Source organism: Phocoena sinus, chromosome 11 (genome assembly GCF_008692025.1).
Source record: "Phocoena sinus isolate mPhoSin1 chromosome 11, mPhoSin1.pri, whole genome shotgun sequence".
Classification (NCBI taxonomy): Eukaryota; Metazoa; Chordata; class Mammalia; order Artiodactyla; family Phocoenidae; genus Phocoena; species Phocoena sinus.
The window spans coordinates 73,790,570-73,809,453 of NC_045773.1; the positions used below are offsets into that span (position 1 = coordinate 73,790,570).

The window sequence follows — 18,884 nt, forward strand, 5'->3', positions numbered from 1 at the left end:
ACGACAAGTCTGAATATAGAAGAAAAAAGTGTCCAGCCACCCACTTGAGTTTCTGAAAAGTATTTTGACAAGTGTCCCCTCCATCCCAATTTTTTGTGTCACTTAAGTAAAAAACAAAAACAAAACAAAACAAAAAAACCCCACCCAAACCCTGCAAAATCTTTTTTTCCCTCGGGAGCCGCTCCGACAGAGGTGGAGGGGGGGTAGGGTGGGGGAAGGGTGAAGAGAGCTGAGAAGTCAGCACAGACGCTCAAGAATTTTCCTTCCTCCTCTCCTGAAGTTACAACGAAAAATAACGACAGTCAGATCAGCCGGCGGCTCTCTGGCGTCTCAGCTTCAACCTCCTCCGACCAAGAGGGGGTTCCTTGTCTTGGGGGGAGGAGGCGAGAAGCAAGAGGACGCGACCAGGCGAGATCCCCGTAGACCGGGGCCGCCTCTCTCGGCTTCCGAAGCTGCGCGCGGCGCCCCGGGGGCTCCTTCTCGCGGCCGGCGAGCGGCGGCAGCGGCTGCGATTCGCAGGCTCGAGATCCGTTGCCCCGAGATCCGCTGCCCGCGACTTACCTCCTGGCACCTCGAAGCACGAGGGTCAGGGGTGCTTTGCAAAGAGCAGGAGAGAGTGGATGCGAGGAGGTGGCGGTGAGAGGGCGAGAAGAGGAGAAGGGAAAGGAAGGAGCCGAGCCGGGGAGCCGGGCTGGCAGCCGCCGCGGGAGGAATCTGAGTGTGCAGCCGGCGCGGGGGGAGCGGCGGCCGCCGCGGAGGAGGCGGCGGCGGCGGCAGCGGCGCGGGCGGGCGGGCGGCGGCGCGGACGCCTGCAGCTGGGCAGCAGCGCGCGGCGCGGAGCGGCGGTGGCGGGCAGCGCGCGGCGATGCTGGCCTCGGGGCTGGACTGCTGAACCCACTCGGCCCCACCGCCGGACTCGAACTGGGAGGGGGCGCCAGCGCACCCAGGACGCGGTGCCCCACGGGACCCCACTACAAGCTGCTGCAAACTGAAGCCTCCCGCCTTCCCGGGCCAAACACATCCCGGTGCCCGTTCGCAGCTGCCACCCCGGGTGTTCCAAAGGCTCCGGCAAGATCTGCGCCTCCCGGGTCTCCCCACCCGCCAACCCGATTGCTCCGCACCGCCACCTCTGGCTCCCGTCAGACTCCGCCCGGCAGTCGGCTTCATCGAACTTGATTTCTCACCTCCTCAGCCCCATCACCTCCAGCCCCTTTCCCCCGTCTCGCCTCCACCCCCCCAATTTCCTCCTCCTCGCCCCTCATTTCCACCCTCCTCCCCCTCCCCCGGCCACTTCGCTAACTTGTGGCTGTTGTGATGCGTATTCCCGTAGATCCGAGCACCAGCCGGCGCTTCAGCCCCCCCTCCAGCAGCCTGCAGCCCGGCAAGATGAGCGACGTGAGCCCGGTGGTGGCTGCGCAACAGCAGCAGCAGCAGCAGCAACAGCAGCAGCAGCAACAGCAGCAGCAGCAGCAGCAGCAGCAGCAGCAGCAGCAGCAGGCGGCGGCGGCGGCAGCGGCGGCGGCGGCGGCCGCGGCGGCCGCGGTGCCCCGGTTGCGGCCGCCGCACGACAACCGCACCATGGTGGAGATCATCGCTGACCACCCGGCTGAACTCGTCCGCACCGACAGCCCCAACTTCCTGTGCTCCGTGCTGCCCTCGCACTGGCGTTGCAACAAGACCCTGCCCGTGGCCTTCAAGGTAAGAAGCTGCGGCCGCCCCCCGCTCCCCGCCCCCGGCCGGGCGCTGCTGGACCTGCCCGCCGGCGTTTCCAAGCCCACGGGGGCCGGGCCCCTGACTCGGACGGCCTCCAAGGCTCCTACCTCGGTGGCTCTGACCCGAGGGACCCCCGTGTGGCCCTCTTCCTCCGGATCCCACAGCGGGCTCGGGGCTTAGTGACCCCGCGCAGATCCTTCCCTCTCCCACCTGTGCCCGTAGCCAGCACTTCAGCCCTTGTCCCCTTTATCCGTTCATCACCCCTGGAGCCTTCCGGCCAACTTCCCGACCCACTCCTCTGAGCGGTCTCCCCTCCCCCAGGAGCCCCCAGGTGCCCACTCTCGGCGGCGCCGCCGGGACGTGCTCCACCCCGCCCCCACTCCCCAAGAGCGAGGATCCCCGGCGTTCTTCCCCGAGACTCCCGCGTCCCCTTCCCCGGCATCCCGGCCGGGCCCGCACCGCGGGCCGCCGCGCCGCCCCTCCCTGGGATTCCGCGCTCTTCCCTTCCCAACCGAACGCCCTCCGCCCGTCTCGGCGCCCCCTTCTCTGACCCGCTTGCGCCTCGGCGGCTCCGGCCCCTCCCGGACTCGGGGGCCGGTGTTGGTGGGGTGCCGGCGCCGGGCGTTTGCGCCCGGGGCGGGGCGCCGCGTGCCGGCTGCTGGCTGCGGCGCGTGGGCCGCATTATCAGTATCCGAGAGGGTCCCGGGCGAACCTAGGGACTCAGGGAGCCAGTGAGGGGCAGACAGGACGGGGGCGTTTTCTCCGTCTGCAGACCCGCGCCCCTTCCCGCTACCGGGAGGAAGGCGGGGCTGCAGGGGTCGCCGCGCGCCCGGAGGCGGGGGAGCCCGGGAGTCCCCGGCGCCGGACCCTCAAGTGCAAGGCGGCGCGGGCCAGTGGAGGGGGCGGGGGCTCCGGCCGCCTCTTCCCCCCGGACCCGCTCCCCGCCTCGCTGCGCCCGGGAGGGAGAAGGGAAACCTGTGAAATGCCTTCGGCTCGCCCGCCTTGAAAACTGAGGTGATATTGTGCGATTCGCCTTATTCTTACTTTTAAGGACTCAGACCCCAAAGGTCCCTCCCGTTTCTGAGAGGTCGTGGGAGGCTCGGGCCCGTGGCCTGGGCGCCGAGGGAGTGACTCCCGGGCTGGAGAGCGCCCTGCGCGCGCCTCGCGGCCTCCTCCGCCCTCCTGGCCCGTTAGTTTGAGGGCGGGTCTCAGCAGCCGGAGTCGCGGGCAGCGGCTCCGCAGGTTGAGGGTGTAGGGTCCGGAGTCTCTCCGTAAGGCAATCGGGATCCCTCGGGCAGCCCTCGTCCCCTCGCGGAGCCCGCAGGGCCGGGAGCGTCCCAGGTTGCTGGGGAGATGGGGTCCCGGGCCGTGCTCCCTCTCGGGACTAGGCGCCTGGGATGGAGGGGGCGGTGAGCCAGACAGGGACGAGAGCGCTCCCAGGAAGATGCTTGCGGCCCTGTTTAGCCTCTGAACCCGCGAAGGTGGGCCTGGGTCCCCTGGGTTCTGGGATTGTGGAGAGCAGGGTTAGCCAGGCCTTGGGGGGAGGGGGGGAAGAGAGGAATCCTGCCAGTTCCTCCCTTGTGGACCCTGGGGCCAAACTCCCACGGGCCACTGGCAGTTCCCGGTTGTTGACCACCCCCTCCCCACGCGCACCAATTCAGATTCCGTGCGTGGGTGGCGTGGAAAGAAAGAGGAGTCCAGGTCAATTAGAGCTGGTTATCTCGCTGTGTCTTGTATCAGAACAGAAATCGAACGAATTGTTATGGAAAGGGGATGTTGCATTCTGGGGCAAGTTTCATTTTGTAGCTGGCTCAAGAGATGTGTGTGTGTTTTAACCGTCCCATTTCTCCTTTTATAAACCACCCATTTTGTAGGTTAAGCTTTTCTTCCTTGAAATATGAAAAGCTCAGAGTATAGGCGAATCGTAGAAATTTGGATTTTCACATGAGAGATATCTTTTACAATTCATCCTCCAAGGGCCCAGAATTTTCTACTTGGCCTTATGTGAGAGCGGAAATTTGCTTCCACGCCCCCCCAACCCCTTAAGACACAAACAAACAAAAAAAAAACACTGGATGAAAACAGCAAATAATACAAATAAATAGATATTTTATATATAAAATGCCACAAGTTAGGGTATGAAAAAATTAAGGATAGGTGCCTACATTTTTAAAATATGTCATTTAGATGTCTGATGTTCTACATTCCGTTTATCCTGCTAAACACGTTTAAGGTATAATTGTCTTGAACTATAACATATGTGGTGCTGAATTGATTCTGAGCGTTAATATTTTGGATAGAAAGGATGTTTTTGGCATAAAGATAGAATACAATTTAGTTAAAGCTATTCTCAGATAATTTGTCTATCTTCAGGTTTTCTCACTACCACCCTTTTAAAATTATTTTAAAAATAAATTGTTTTCTCTGCCATTCATCATACTTATTTTTAATTACAGATTGTTTACTTTTAACCAGTAAACAAGACCATAGATAACACACGGCCATATTAAATTGAATGTTTTAATTCAGATTAATTGAAAGTTAAATTGAGTTAACCAAAAACTTGACTTTCATGTTTTCCCACCCCCTTACCTGTGTTTAACAAAATTCAGATAGCGGGCGACAGCTGAGAGCCATTCAGTATAGAAGTTTTGTCTCTGTTGAAAACATGTGTAGATATTTGGAACATCCAGATTTTGACAATAATCTTTTTGTTTTCATCTGAATGTTAGTAAAAACAACCTCTTTTTACCTTACTTTCAAGATAAAAGCCTGTGAGCTGTAGACTTTCTAGACTCTTGCAACATAATCAAATACATGTGCAAAGAAGAAGTAATATGAAGAAGTCTCAGTTTTAAAAGTGGTGACAGCAATTTGGCTGTCATATTTAGAGCTATGTACACAGTAAATTATAATGTTGTTAGGTAGATAGCAGACAGGTAAATATATTTAACACAGGACTTAATTGTTGAGAAGTCTGGTATTCGAATCAATATAGTATTTATTGAGCTCATATTTTATGTCCGTGACACTGAGCTCGGCAAGGTAGAGAATCAGAAATGCATTCAGTAGACTGTGTTGTGATACGTTAACTTAAAACAGCACTTCAGAATGATATTGGCAATGTATTGTATTAAGACATGTCATGTATTAGAGCTGTTCATCTGATCTTGTTTTAGGATTATACGAAAGTAGTTAATTCATTTATACTCTGACATGTAAAAGTGCAAAAACAACTTGTATACTTTAAAATACAGCAAGCTGTTTATTAGAGTTATATTTTTAACAAAGTTCTGCAGTTTTGAAATGTTCAGTGCTCCCAGGTGTCAAGGAAATGGAAATAAATATTTTTAACCTTTCTCTCAGGTGTATCTCACTGAAAGCTTAAAATAGTTAAGGCATACTATTAGAAGATCCCAGGCCCTTTCTGTCCTAGGTAACTGTAGTGATGAAAAAGCAATATGCAAATTCAGCTCATTAGTTAATGGTCAGGTAGAAATAGTGGAGAGAACATGTTAGCCCTGTATCCAGTAGCACCCTTGTAAGTTAGGGGTCTGTCAGCATTTCCACCCTGAAGCCTGGTGTTCAGGGTTCATAACTCAGCTGCTTTAAATAGCTTCAAGCTGAAACACTATGCAGAAAATTTAAGTCCAGATGTATATTTTAAAGCTAAAAGTAGTGTAAGACTATTGCACTGTTTTAAGTTAGCAAACGCTGGACTATATATTTACCAGTATCATATGTTTTTCTGGCAATGTTAAAGAAAAAAAACACAGTTTTAGATATATGATCTATTGCTCATAGTTAATTCTGCATGTTTAATGATACCTTTCAGTATTTGTCATAAGTAGGGTTTCAAAATGATGGAGCAATTTCTATTTGAAAATAATTTTTCAACATCATTGGCCATTTTTCTCTTCATAAGCAAGTATGCAGCTAATAACTATTTGACATAATGAGTTGTAGTTTCCTTACATGTTTAATGATCAGATTTTATGTTTGTGTCTTTTTGAATGTAATTTTACCTAAACAAAGAAAAACAGGTTATTAAACCTGTTAAAACTTCGCTAAACCTACTGTGAGTTGCTGTGCAAAATTATGTAAATCGTAATAGATCTCAAGTTATGTAAAGACAGACACATTTTTGTGTTATGCCTTTAAATGCAATAAAAATTATTTGAAGTTAAAAATTTTAGGATTGAGTATATAAAACTTACTGGTAAGGTAACGGAAACAAATAATTTTAGATGGAAAATAAACACTCAGAAATTTTAGAAAACTTATATTTGAAAACAGGCATGGTAAAATATCGTTCATTATTTTCTCCCCATTGGCACTGCTGTTTGTATCCTTTCAAAATTCCAGAATATCCATTGTTAGATGATCTAAACCAGCTTGATACATGGCTCATAAGTTTCTGGCTTAAATTGAAGTAATTTCCATCAAATTTCTCTTTGACATGTATTTTAAAAATTATGAAATGATATTTTATATTGTGTTTACTCTTTTCTCTACAATTCAACCAGGTTTTTCTAAATTCTAAGTTAGATTCTAAGAAGTAACTGTAATATTTGTGAAACTTTTTGATAGTTAAAGTTATCTTTAAATAATTATCATAGAAATAAAACTTTTCCTTTTTGCAATTACTCCCTTACCTTTCTTTGTATTCCAAAGAAAGATTTGATAAGATTCTATCTTGAAAAATAATTATATTTCAGTTTTGCTGCAAGTGCAGTGTGCCCAGTGATATTGGTCTGTAAGAGTAATTGATTAGCGAAGACTAGACTTCTGTACGTGGAAATGTCATAGGCAATTTAAATTTCCATATAATAAGACCACAAAAACAATTTTAAGGGCCTGAGTTAATTCTCTGTTGTTCCTCTTTCAGAGTAACTCACAGATTTAGTCGTAGGGAGTCTCATAAAAATTTTCAATAGCGTTTCTAGAGTTAAATATTCTTTTACTTTATTTTGCACAAGCTCCGTATCATGTGATTTAAATGCTAGTTATAATGAGGTGTGCTAAATAAAGGAACTTCTTTCTCTATTCTAAAATGTCAGGGCACAAAATTACTTCCCTCTTCCCCATGAAGTTTCTTGAATTTGTAGATTTTATATGTTAAAAGCACCTAGAAAAGTAACTGTCAAGTTTTCGTCACAAATTATTCTTTGCAGAACAACTTTTGGTATTGGGTAGTGTGGAAACAAATTTTAATGCGTGCTAACTCCTAACTAGTTAAAGGGCGATTTTTGACTACTCTCTACCCCTTAAAGTGTTTTCCATTGCTTGGGTTTGGTACAGATGAAATGTGTAAAAATTTCTTGATTCTTTTGGTTTTCTTTTAGATAAACACAGTCGAGAATCTCCAAGGGAAACTTTTTAGCTTCAGAGATCTACTTTTTTGTTTAAACCCTCAGACATATAATTACACTTCTGATTGATATAAAGTCACATACATTACTTCTTATCCCCCCTTTTTTCCTCAGAAAAACATTAGGCAATCTGCTTTGGTAGAGTGAATAGCAGAAAGAACCAATATATTTAGCCATTAAAATAGAATTCAGCCATAACAGGAAAAGTTGTCACTATATCTTGTTAGTTAGCAATTTTTTTTTTCCGGGCCAAGTTGTAAGCCTCATAGAAGACTCACACATTTTGTGATGACTTATTTGTTTTGTTATTAAATGTAATGCATAAAACATACCAATATTTAATTATACTGCTTAAGCAAAGAAAAATGGATTTATGTGTTTCACGCTTAGGGATCTTTTCTTTTGTATTTTCCCATATTGAATCAATTTTCCTTTTCTTCTAACTAAAAAAAATCCATTATGTTAAAAATATGCAGTAAAATAATAATGTCCCAGAGCTCTTAAAAATCTTTATATTGGGGCAGATTTCTTCACTTTTTTTAAATGAAATTTAGCCAGCCTGGAGTGAAACCCATCAGCAGTCCTCCTGTATCTCTCAACAACACCAAAAAACATCTCAGGACATGAAGTAAAGAATTACATATTCAATTGAACCCTTTAAGGAAGCTTATAAGTAAAAGCCTGTGTTTAGCACACAGCTGACTTGGAACAGAAGTTAGCCTGCTCATCTTACAAAAAGTACATGATTATAATCGTACTCCGTACTTATATAGTATCTTCTACATTTTACAGACTTTAAAAAAACGATTTCCAATTTATATTGGAAAACGGTAGTTTCAGGAGATGAAGTTACTTGAGATCATAGCAGATGTGTTAACAGAGGTGGGGGAGAAGTGGGGCCTCTTGATTTTCGGTGCATTAATTCTCTTCTAAACAGTACAACTTTTCTACCTTCATTAGTGCACTTACTGGTTCCATATTTACTTTGACATAGAAAGCCTCACAGCAGGTGTTAAAACACAATATGCTGAGTGTAAAAAATGTCAAACATTCAGATGAATACTGGCAGACAGTCAGTTTTTTCAGTATTTCAGTATTTTTCAAATGTGCACATTTTTGGCATTGTGAATTCAAAAAGTTGAAAAGTACATTGCCCCAATCAGGGGTACAGTGTTACCTGTGTTCAGCAGCCACTTGAGGCCCTAGGTCAAGTATGCAGGAAGGAAGTCATGTTCTCAAGGGATTTACCCTTGACCTGGGAGACTTCTCACATTGAACAGAGTAACCGTATATTCCGGGTAAAGGATAGTGGGCATGAGTCCCTCTCTTCTGGGATGGAAAAAGTTGTCAGAAAACTGGTTTGGAGCAAGGGCATATTGCTGCTAGCTGGGGATGCTGACTCAACCTTTAACTGGTTCTCTCGTGGACTGTTGGCAGTGGGAAGTGGTGCTCTTTGTGGAGCTCTTTCATTTATTTATTTCAAAAATGTTTATCAAACACTTACTCTGTGCCAGGCACTGTTTTGGGAGCTGGGTGTCTAGTGGTGAACAAGACAGATGAAGGCCCTTGCCTTGTGTAATTTCTAGTCTAATATAATCTGGGCTCCTAAGAGGGAGTCTCGTAGCTTTGGGCTAGCATATCAAAAGGAGTAGATGGGTCATTCCTATCCGTACTTTGAAATGAGGATCATTTGAGTCCAGTGGGATGCTCAGGAAGTGGTTTCTGTAATTTAAGGACGGCTTTAAGGTTTTAAACTGAATAACAAAGTGCTAAAGAAGGAATGGAACAGCCTAAGGGAACAGTAAGGGTGCAAAAAAATATTGACAAGTTTGGTTGTTTCCCTGGCTTGAGCAGAGGGTATAGTGGAGGGGTGCTAGGGTAGGGTTCAAGGGTGAGGGAAATGCAGCTCTAAAGTATAGTGATAATGTCTGTTTCATGACATTGTAAAGAATCTGCTTTAATGAGAGTTACGTACAAATTGTATTGGGAGCATGGAATTAAATGCTTTGGTTTGCCTTATGGACATCTTGACAAGAGAGGGAGTAGCAGAAGGATGAGGGTAATATTTGCCAGACAGGCAAGCACACACGGATATTGTCATTGGAGGGTAGTGGGGCTACTGCAGCCAGAGCTGTGGCTTAGTCACCACATGGGCATCTGGAAGCCGAACGAGCAAGAGATGGAACTCATCTGAATATTATAGGATCCTGGAAGTTAGTTGAGAGAAAGGATGTTATCAAGGAGCAAGGCCTTAATTCATGGATTAAGAATAGTGTGTTTTATATATGACAGCAAAGACTGTGCACCGGCATTCCCTTCCGGGCTCCATGTTAATCAGAGGCACCAATTTGCAAGTTAGCCGACCCTGGAGTGTGATCCATGCCTTGCAGCAGTGAAAATGTTTATTAGACTCAAAGACTGATTATACTGGATCCTGACTTGCCCAAGTTAATGGGCTGCAGGTTAATTGTTGAAGATTAAGGAGGCAAGTGTGTCATTCCAAGAAGGCAGATGGGACAAGACAGAAGTTTGGCTAAGGGTGTATTTTCTGTCTATACCAGTCATTTGTCGGTGGTCATTTTCAGCCTCTTATATATCTTTATCCTGTACCTAGACTTCAGGCTTCTTGATGGCTTTGTATATTCCATGGGTCCCACTGCAGAGTGGGCATTCAGTAGTTCTTTGCAGTGTGATTGAAAGCTGAATATCTAGCTCAAAGTGAGGAGATGAAATGTAGTTCTGGATACCACACTATATTTAGTCTTCCCTGTAGTCAGTAACTGTAAGGTTTCCCCTAAATATCTTCTCCCATAAAGCTGACCAGACTTCCTTTTTTTTTTTTTTTGGCCTGTGATCTGGATGAGACCACACCTCAGGGCGCTCCAGGCTGCAGACAGGCGGTGCCTTAATATGTACGATGCAATCTGCAGATGGGGCATCAGCTTTCCTTCTGTGGCATAATTCCTATGGACAACTTAACATGGGGATTTAATAAAAATGTACATGCATTCTGTGAAGAATCCAACAACAAATGAAGGAAACTTCTGCCTGCCTTTGGAATGGGTGGACCCTGAAACACTGGTCTCTTTGAAGTGGCATCCGAACCCATATGCAGATGCCTCATTCCTGTCTGCCATTACTGGACTAGAGCACTAAGTCCTGATAAGATGCATCATTTACCATGAGACTATATTCTCAGTTTTTAAGCTTTTCTGATGTGCCATTATTGTTGCTGTGTTTCCTGTTTTATGTAGGTGGTAGCCCTCGGAGAGGTACCAGATGGGACTGTGGTTACCGTCATGGCGGGTAATGATGAAAATTATTCTGCTGAGCTCCGAAATGCCTCTGCTGTTATGAAAAACCAAGTAGCAAGGTTCAACGATCTGAGATTTGTGGGCCGGAGTGGACGAGGTAGGTCTCTGATTTTTAATATGGATAATGGAATAAACACATTAGGATCCTCTGATGAAATGTAGGCCTGTCTGTATTCAAATCAGTACCTTCTACCGAATAGAATTACTAAAGGTTTTCTTTAAATACGTCCAGATGAGGTTGAGTGTTTTAGTGAGTACTCAGGCCTTTTTCATTTGTTTTATGATATTGAAAATTCAAACAGTGTTTTCAGAAGAACCAGTTCCTAATTTCACTGGGTGTGAGCATATAAGGTGGAGGGAGGGAAGAACAGTTGGAGGTTCAAGTTCTGAGTTACAGGAGCCAAGTAGCTGAGTACATTCAGTGGCAAAGGGCAAAGAAAAGGGAATGCATTGGATCAAGTTCCTGATAATATCAATTTTGCTCGAAGTTGTAGCAAGGACAGCAAGCATAATGCTCTTCACTTATCACATATGTTACCTCTATAGGATTTAATTTACTTCTGTAAGAACCTATTTAAAAATCATGGTTTTTTACAGAAGGCTTTTCATTCGAATAAGTGAATAAGGTGTTACTTACGTTAGTATGACTATGTAGATGAATGATCAGGACTAAATATTTGTACATTATTTAAGAGTTTCCACCATCCACACCCCCATTCAAATATTAGGAATCCATCAAAAGATCATAAAACAGAAAATAATCCCTTTTGGGGTTTTTATAGCTGTTTTATAAATGGGGTTAATGTTCTTAAAAAAGTCTCAGAGAAAACCAATATTTGGCTTTTATTTACTTATTCTATAGAGAGACTTTTAATCATCATTCATTAGAAGCATTATGTTCATTTATTTATTGACTGAATCTAATATTTCCATGTTAAGTATTTCGATGAGAAGAGAGAAAATAGACCACTTTAGGACTGGGGTGAAATAAATTATAAAGACCTATGGGGTGACTTCAACCCAGGTTTGAATTAGGAAATAAGAAGCGTCAATTTTTAAACCATGTCCAATAATTGCCCTTTAGTTTGGATCAGATGTCAAATTATTACCATTGTAAAAACTTGATAAGGGAAGTTCAGGCAAGGCTGTTTCCGATGAGTAGTTTTAGTGTACTTTCTAGGAACAGGGCCAAGAAGTTGTACTTTTTAACTTAAAAAAAAATGATGCATGCTAATGAGATACTGTTACTGAAAGGTTTGAAATAAAATGAGGCTCAGAGCCTCTGGTAGAATCAAAACTCAAGGGGTTATCTCAGCATCAGGTTTAGTTCACTTTCATTAAAAGAAAAAAAAAGACACATTCTGTCTCACTGTTGACTGATGAGGTGTGAAGTGTGTATGTGTGTGTATTCATTTTTTTTTTCTCAGTTACTGGTGCAGGTCCACAGTACAATTAAAATTTCTTTTTTCTAGTAAGAATCAAGAAAAAATTGAACACGATGATGTACCTGTATGCTCTGAGTTGCATCTTTCTCCTTATGTAATATTACTTTGTTTTGAACTAGAGTAATGAATTTTAGTATTTAAAAGACTGGGCGCTATACTTCATTTTACAGATAAAAACTAGTGTTTTCATTTATCTTGCTTTTGTATTATATAGATGCTCTATAACTTTTCTCTGATCAATTTGAGTAGAAACTATGGCAAAGTGATAGTGTACTTTGTAAACCCTCAACATATTTATTTAAGAAACTTCAAAGAGAAACAAAGGGTGTGCACTGTTTTACTATATTGGCTTTCTGAGTTTTGGCTGGTTTCCCAAATAGCAATTTTTATATTTAAAAAAAAAAGACAGACTTAACTGCTTGCAGACTTTTCACGCATGGAAGATGAAGAAAGCTTCTTTTGATGAAGTGTAATTATGTCCAAACAGAGCTGACCCCCTCCCCCTATATTTCTTATGATCTTAACTGAAGAAAGTAGGATTTTTCCTTTGAAGCAGCCGGGACTTGGTGGAGGATCTGAAATGCTACAGTTTGCTGCCAGAGGCAGGATGGAGAAATTGGTCCAGACTTGTCTTCGAGACTTAGATTGGGGGTGGGGGGAGCGGGTGGAGAGAGAAAGAAAAATTGATTTATCACTAATAATAGATTTTTATATCATGACATTAACATTATATGAAAGGAAACAGTAATATCAAGCTGAAATGAAGAGGAAAAAAAGACAGAGAATACTGACAAGAGATACCACTCTTTGAAAAAAAAAATGGGTCAGTTCTTCAGTGGCAGGAAACCCTTTAACCTGCCCGTGTACCTGACCTGCTTTCTAACAGACTTTTTCCAGCTTCCTCTTTGATTTTCACACTTCTACATTTCTCTCAGGTTTTTAAGTGTGGGTCAACACGCTGCTACCATTGTATTTTTTCCCCAGCTATTTAAATTTTCTATTTCAGTAGCATTAAAAAATAAAAAAACACCAAGTTCCTCAAATGGTACAATTTTTTTCACTGGTAGATATATAAACTCTCAGAAATTGCAAAGCAGTTTTTGATTTATAAGGGAGTCACATCACTATTTACTCTGGCATTATGGGTTATCCAGTGACCACAACTTTTATGAAGTACTTTGGAATAAAAGTAGAGCATCGGTGAAACTTGCATTAAGTGAGGAGTGGCTTATATTTTTAAATTGTCTTTTCCTTTTTTCTCCTTTATATTTTAAACAGAAGTATTTAAAGTGACTTTGGTCCTTAAGTTTCCTTGGTGTGTTTCCTCACTTTTGACATCAAGCATGTTGCTTTTAATTTACAAGCACTTCTAAGCACCTGCAGTGTACAGAGCATAGTACTTGTCAATTTAGGATACAATCCCTGCTTATAATCTTAACTTTCCCGACAATTTCTGACAGCCCCTTGGGCTAGGTTGGAATTGTCTTTCAATGACAGTTCCTATGTGTATCTCAGAAAATATATGACTTGAGGACACATTGCAGAACTAGTTCCTAGATGAAGCCAAGGATGCTACAATTAGTTGTCTAATGAGCGCTAGCTCCTTAAGAGCCTGCATTTTTATCGCTTATTATGGAAAGTAATAAACAATGGGATTTGGGATTTTTTTTTTAATTTAAGGAAGTCATGAATATACATATAAACATTTGATTTAACGAAATGTATCACTGTTTATAGGGGGAAGAACAAATTACCTAGTTGGGTGGAAGTTTCTTGAACATTACGTTCATGTTCCTTCTGAAGGGGCAATGAGAAGTGGAAGGAACCTCCTTGGTTTTTGTTTTAGTTGTTGAAGTACATCTTGATCCTTAGGATTGGATTTTAGAAGACCGCCCTCGGACTCAAATACTTGTTTCCTTTCCCCCAAACCCACCTCTTTTTAAAAGAGGTCTTTATAGAAAACTGGTTCTGTTTTGAACATTTAGATGCTTTATCTTGGAGGGTGAATTTTATATTTGGCTTTTGTTCCTACCTAAGGTGTTCCTCTGAATTTGGGAGAAGCATCGATGCCTTTTAATATCCTAAGTGCGTTGTAAAAGTCTCAAACAGCAATACTGTTAGAACCGGTTTATATAAACTCATGGGCAGTGTCTCTAGCAGGTTATTTAGAGTCATTAAGGACAATTGAGATGTGTACGTCCTTGATTTATGAAGATTTGTGCCACAGATGACAAGTGTCTTCCAAGCACTGCCCTCAAAGCCACTGTTAGAAATGCGATCCTGACTCACAGACCGTTGATCCAACCCAGAATGGATCTTTTTACGGTTTAATGCAAATTAACTTTCAATCTAGGGGTTCAGCCCATTCATTCCTCCAGAACTTCCCATTGTTTTAAGGTCCTGATCTGAATCCAGTGGCTTCCTATTCAACTTTCTAATCTCCATTTCTGTAGACTTTCAGTTTTCTGTGACTAGTTTAGACTCCTGGATGCCTTATTCTTCTGGTTAGTCTTAATGTTTATAATAAATCCTCTGTTCCCCAACCAGACAATTAAATTACTTAAATCCATGTAACATTCAATATATAATGGATGAAATACGATATATCAGTGACACTTTAAGAATAGATGATTTCATCATTCTGGCTGACATACTACATTAGTAGATTTATATTTGCTTCTTGGTCTGATAGAGCTATTTGGGACACATGTCACAATAAATTACCTATTAATTTTTAAAAATGTTCTCTGACAAAGTTAAAAGGAAGAGCATTAATTTTAGGGTCTGGAAGACCTGGGTTCAGGTCCTGATTTTTTCCATTTATTAGTTGTGTGGTTAAATTACCAATACTCTCTGGGCTTTGGTTTCCTCATTTGTGAGGTGGGGGTGATAAACCTTACTGGGTAGTATTAAATGAGATAATGTGTATGAAGCGACTGGCACTTAATAGGTTTCTAATCAATATTCATTTTCCCTGTACCCCCTCCCCCTGCATCTCTCTCTTTCCTATTTTTTTTTTTTTCCCGGCCAAAGTATAGCCAAAGAGACTTAAAGCTATATATACAGAGTAACAAATGATATGCGTCTTAAACATTTTTTAGGAACTTACGTGGTCTGGGTTGAAAAGAAAACCCATTCACTAGACTTGACAGCCAAAGACCTGTTCCACATTAAGCCTTGTATATAACCTGTTCCATATTAAGCTTTGAAAAGATTGCATTAAACTTTGCATTGCTACATATTGTTTAAGATTTGTGTTTTGATTTCATACCCTCTGCTTTCAGTAAAGGGAAAAACAGTCTCTGACCAAAAAACAAAGCAAAACGAAATGAGCTTTTTTAAAGATCTGTCCCAGGAGCAGGCTAAATGAATGCTCTGGCTTGAGATTGCTGAATGTTTTATTGAGTCACTGCTTCACGCCCACCTCTTCCTGTCTTGTAACAGTTTGCAGTTTTGACTATCTGACATGACTAACCGTTGCAAATCTAACTGATTACAACTGTCAGTGAGTCTGGGTAACAGAGTCTGGTATCTTCTGGAGAAAGCAAACATCCAAATCTGCTCCTAAACTCCCCCCCCCACCATCACCCCTCCCCCCCACGCCGTCTTCCCCCCAACCTCTGTTCATCACCTTTAGCTCATTAATTTGAAACATCAGATGTAATATTTCGATGAAGTACACCCTCCTCTAAAAGAAAGTATTCATATTTACATTGGGAGATGCCATGTATATTTAGCCAAAAATAAGTCACTGTCAGGGAGTCATTTCAAGATTGCTGCTGAGTGAGGATGTATGTTAAGGAAGGGGTGGGCAGGGAGGAAAAAAAACTTTGTTCCAGTAATGATGAAATCATCATACCACAGGCACATTAAGGCCAGGACGGGAGACACTGGCTCCTGTTAAAATGATTCCCATAAGAACCTTCCTCTTTCATCTTCTCACTGTAGTGCAGTTAAGCAAATGAAATGCTAAAGCCATGTGAAGTCAATAGCATAATCAACAGTGATTTACTATTGTTCTCTCACGGGGTCATGACCTCATCCTAAATAAAGACTTCTAAAATTTTCTGCTTGGATGTGTTCCTGATGTTGGAGAAAACTGAAGGGAAAGAGAACCCTCTTCAAGAGGTCCAGTTTTTGTTTTCATTACGGCTCTTACTAAGCAACTTTTTGGAACTGGAGCCTCCTTGCACAGGACCGCGGTGAAGATGATGATCGTAGCACTCAGTGAGCCTGGGAACTCCCTAAGGTGGCCGTCAGAGGGTTTCTCATTAGAATAAGGAGTCCTGACCCGTGTTGTTTTGTTCCCTCTTCGGCGATGCTTAAATGCAGTTTGGACATCTGTACTGCTATTTTTGTCATCAGTACTGTCTTTTTATATTCACTGTTGATTTTCCCCTTTTCTATCTGCAGGCAAGAGTTTCACCTTGACCATAACTGTCTTCACAAATCCTCCTCAAGTCGCCACCTACCACAGAGCTATTAAAGTTACAGTGGATGGACCCCGGGAACCCAGAAGTAAGTGCTTGCCTTCCTACTGGAAATGGGAATAGAGTTTACAGAGACCCTGTGAGGAATTTATCCCAAATAAGTTAGTGCTACTTTCACATAGTTTCTTTGCCATGTTTGCTATCTGCATATATTTTTATGAGGGACAATTAGGAGAACTTCACAGTTAGTAGAAAATCAAATTACACTTTTCACCTTTGCCGCAAAATCGCTAAGCCCTACATAACTTTGTGACTTTCCGTCGCTGTAATTTTTTACTAAAAGTTCTGTTCATCCGCTGGGCACAATAGACAAGGCAGAACAGGTCCACGAGAGCTGAGGAAGAAAATAAATTGAAAAATCCTGAGCTTAGTCAAAAAGCATTTGCGTGTGTTTCCCATGGTCTAAGAATGTGTTTTAACTTTTTACACTCAGTTCCCTTTATAAAGAGCACACCGCTTAATTACAAAGAATTTATTTGCAAAGGATAACTTGCTTGATTGTTACAACACTGTTGTTTGGTCTTGTTCTAGTAATTGCCACAGGTAGTTTCTTTAACAGAGTCAGGCCAGGTTTAAATCCACCTTGATTTATTTGTCTCCTGAGACATCTAGAAGGTTGAACCAGCATCATTTTATAAGGCAGCGCACACAATCCATTTGGGCTAATATCATCTTCCTGCTAAACCTAAATTAAAACAGGGTTGCCTTCCCTGCCCCGCCCCCATAACTAATTTGAACATACTCACCAGAGCAGTATTTAAATATATTTAAGGATTAAAGACTATTTGATATATACAACATTAAAAATTCTATGCCAATGGAAACATCATACAGAACTCTGCCTTTGATGAGTGAATTCATTGGAGGCCTAGCCATTGTGTTTGGAGAGTTTAATTTGGTTTGTGGTGGAGGGACAGCTGGCAGAAATATTTGTTATATAACAATACACCTACCTAGACAGTGAGAGTGGCATAGCTCTTCTTCCCCTAAAACCGAGAGCAAAGGGCTGGTGAAGTTTTGCCTCTACCCCTGGCAGCCTGTCCTTGAGCGGTGGGAATACGTGTTGCCTTCCGCTCCTCTGGCCGCTGTTTCATCTCACGAAGGCTGACTGCTTGCCTGAACTAGGGAGGTTTCCTGCCTCAAAAGCCAGTCTTTGAGGTTTTTCTTTTCTCCGCCTTTCACGTGTATGGCGTTCTTCTAGATTTTCCGACGTTGGGAGTGCTGGACCTGTCTGCTCAGTTTGAGAATGGCCTATTAGGCTGTGGCCACACACACGTCTCTGGTCGCCCCACGTCTCTGGTTGTCAGGGCTAGTGGTCATGCAGTGGAGGTGAATTGATCAGTGCAGGGCCGTCTGGCCTGGTTTGGGGTTTTGTCTGACTTTTCTGGACTGCCATCCATCTGGGACGATGCCTGAGGATGGAAGACATCTTCTAGCATTTAATCTAATTAGCCCCTGCGTTCCTGGAAAGGCAGGGACATCCCTCTTAGTAATGCATAAAGCAGGATGGTAGTCTTTTAACATTTAACACGACTAATACTTGTCTTGTAAAGATGTTTCCTGCTGATCTCAGCTGCTTTTCTCAGTTCTTGGAAAAACCATCATTGTGTGTGTGTATATGTTTGTGTGTGTGTGTGTGTGTGTGTCCAGATGTTCACGGGTTGGTGCTCAGAGTTGATGGTTGGGAGAGGAAGCAGGGAAAGGTGGGTGCTGCCTCATTCTGAAAGTGGTGACAAAAGGGAGGAACAATAGCTTTGGGAAAGTCACTTCTCTTTCAAGCGAGGGTAGTATTACCTCATTCCCAAGAGGTTGTTGGAAGAATTAATAGTTGCTAGGTTCACTGCCCTGTGAAGGCAGAGAAGTGCTCTGAAAGCAATGAGGGTTACGGGTAGAGGGGGCGGCTGGTACTTGTGTGACCTGGGTGCTGCTGAGGGTAGGAGGGGGAAGCAGATACAGAAGTCGAGTGGCAGACCACCACCCTAGATCAGCCTGAGTAACATTGCTCATGATCCAAAAATATCTGTGGAAATGTGATGTCATTTGTCTGACATCACGAGGTGACTGGTCAAACTCAGTGTCTGAATGTAACGAAGGGTCTGGTATCAGTAACATTTTAATCCTACAACCTGGGTTCTCTGTACTGGATTATTTCCTTCTGCCCTGCTCTTGGCCATCTGGGCACTGAATGTAAGTATAGCACTCATCTCAATATTGTTCTTTCATTTTGAGACTCCCAGGTGTGGAAAATGCCCAGAATTTTCAACTTCCTTCAACTGTGAGTATGATAGGATTTTGACTGATTTTCGTGTATGTGATGGTAAATGGAGAATCCTCTAGAACATGGGTTGGCAAACTTTTTCTGTAAAGTGCCAGATAGTAAATGATTTCAACCCTTTGGGCCGTACGATCTCTGTCACAGGTACTCAGCTCCGCCAATGTAACTCAAAAGCAGCCTTCGGGTCTTCCCTGGTGGCGCAGTGGTTGAGAGTCCGCCTGCCGATGCAGGGGACACGGGTTCGTGCCCCGGTCCGGGAAGATCCCACATGCTGC

The 18,884-nt window shown here is 43.4% G+C and overlaps 1 protein-coding gene across 2 annotated transcripts in view; it reads left to right on the plus strand.

Moving 5' to 3' along the window:
• Positions 1-1,286: 1,286 nt before the first annotated feature.
• Positions 1,287-18,884, plus strand: part of RUNX2 (RUNX family transcription factor 2) — a 126,811-nt gene continuing 109,213 nt past the window's right edge. For both annotated transcript variants that reach the window (XM_032649928.1, XM_032649929.1), the window contains exons 1-3: positions 1,287-1,698; positions 10,340-10,496; positions 16,258-16,362. In XM_032649928.1, coding sequence (XP_032505819.1) covers positions 1,315-1,698; positions 10,340-10,496; positions 16,258-16,362 — 646 coding nt within the window. In that variant the 5' untranslated portion in view covers positions 1,287-1,314. The remainder of the gene's footprint in view (positions 1,699-10,339; positions 10,497-16,257; positions 16,363-18,884) is intronic.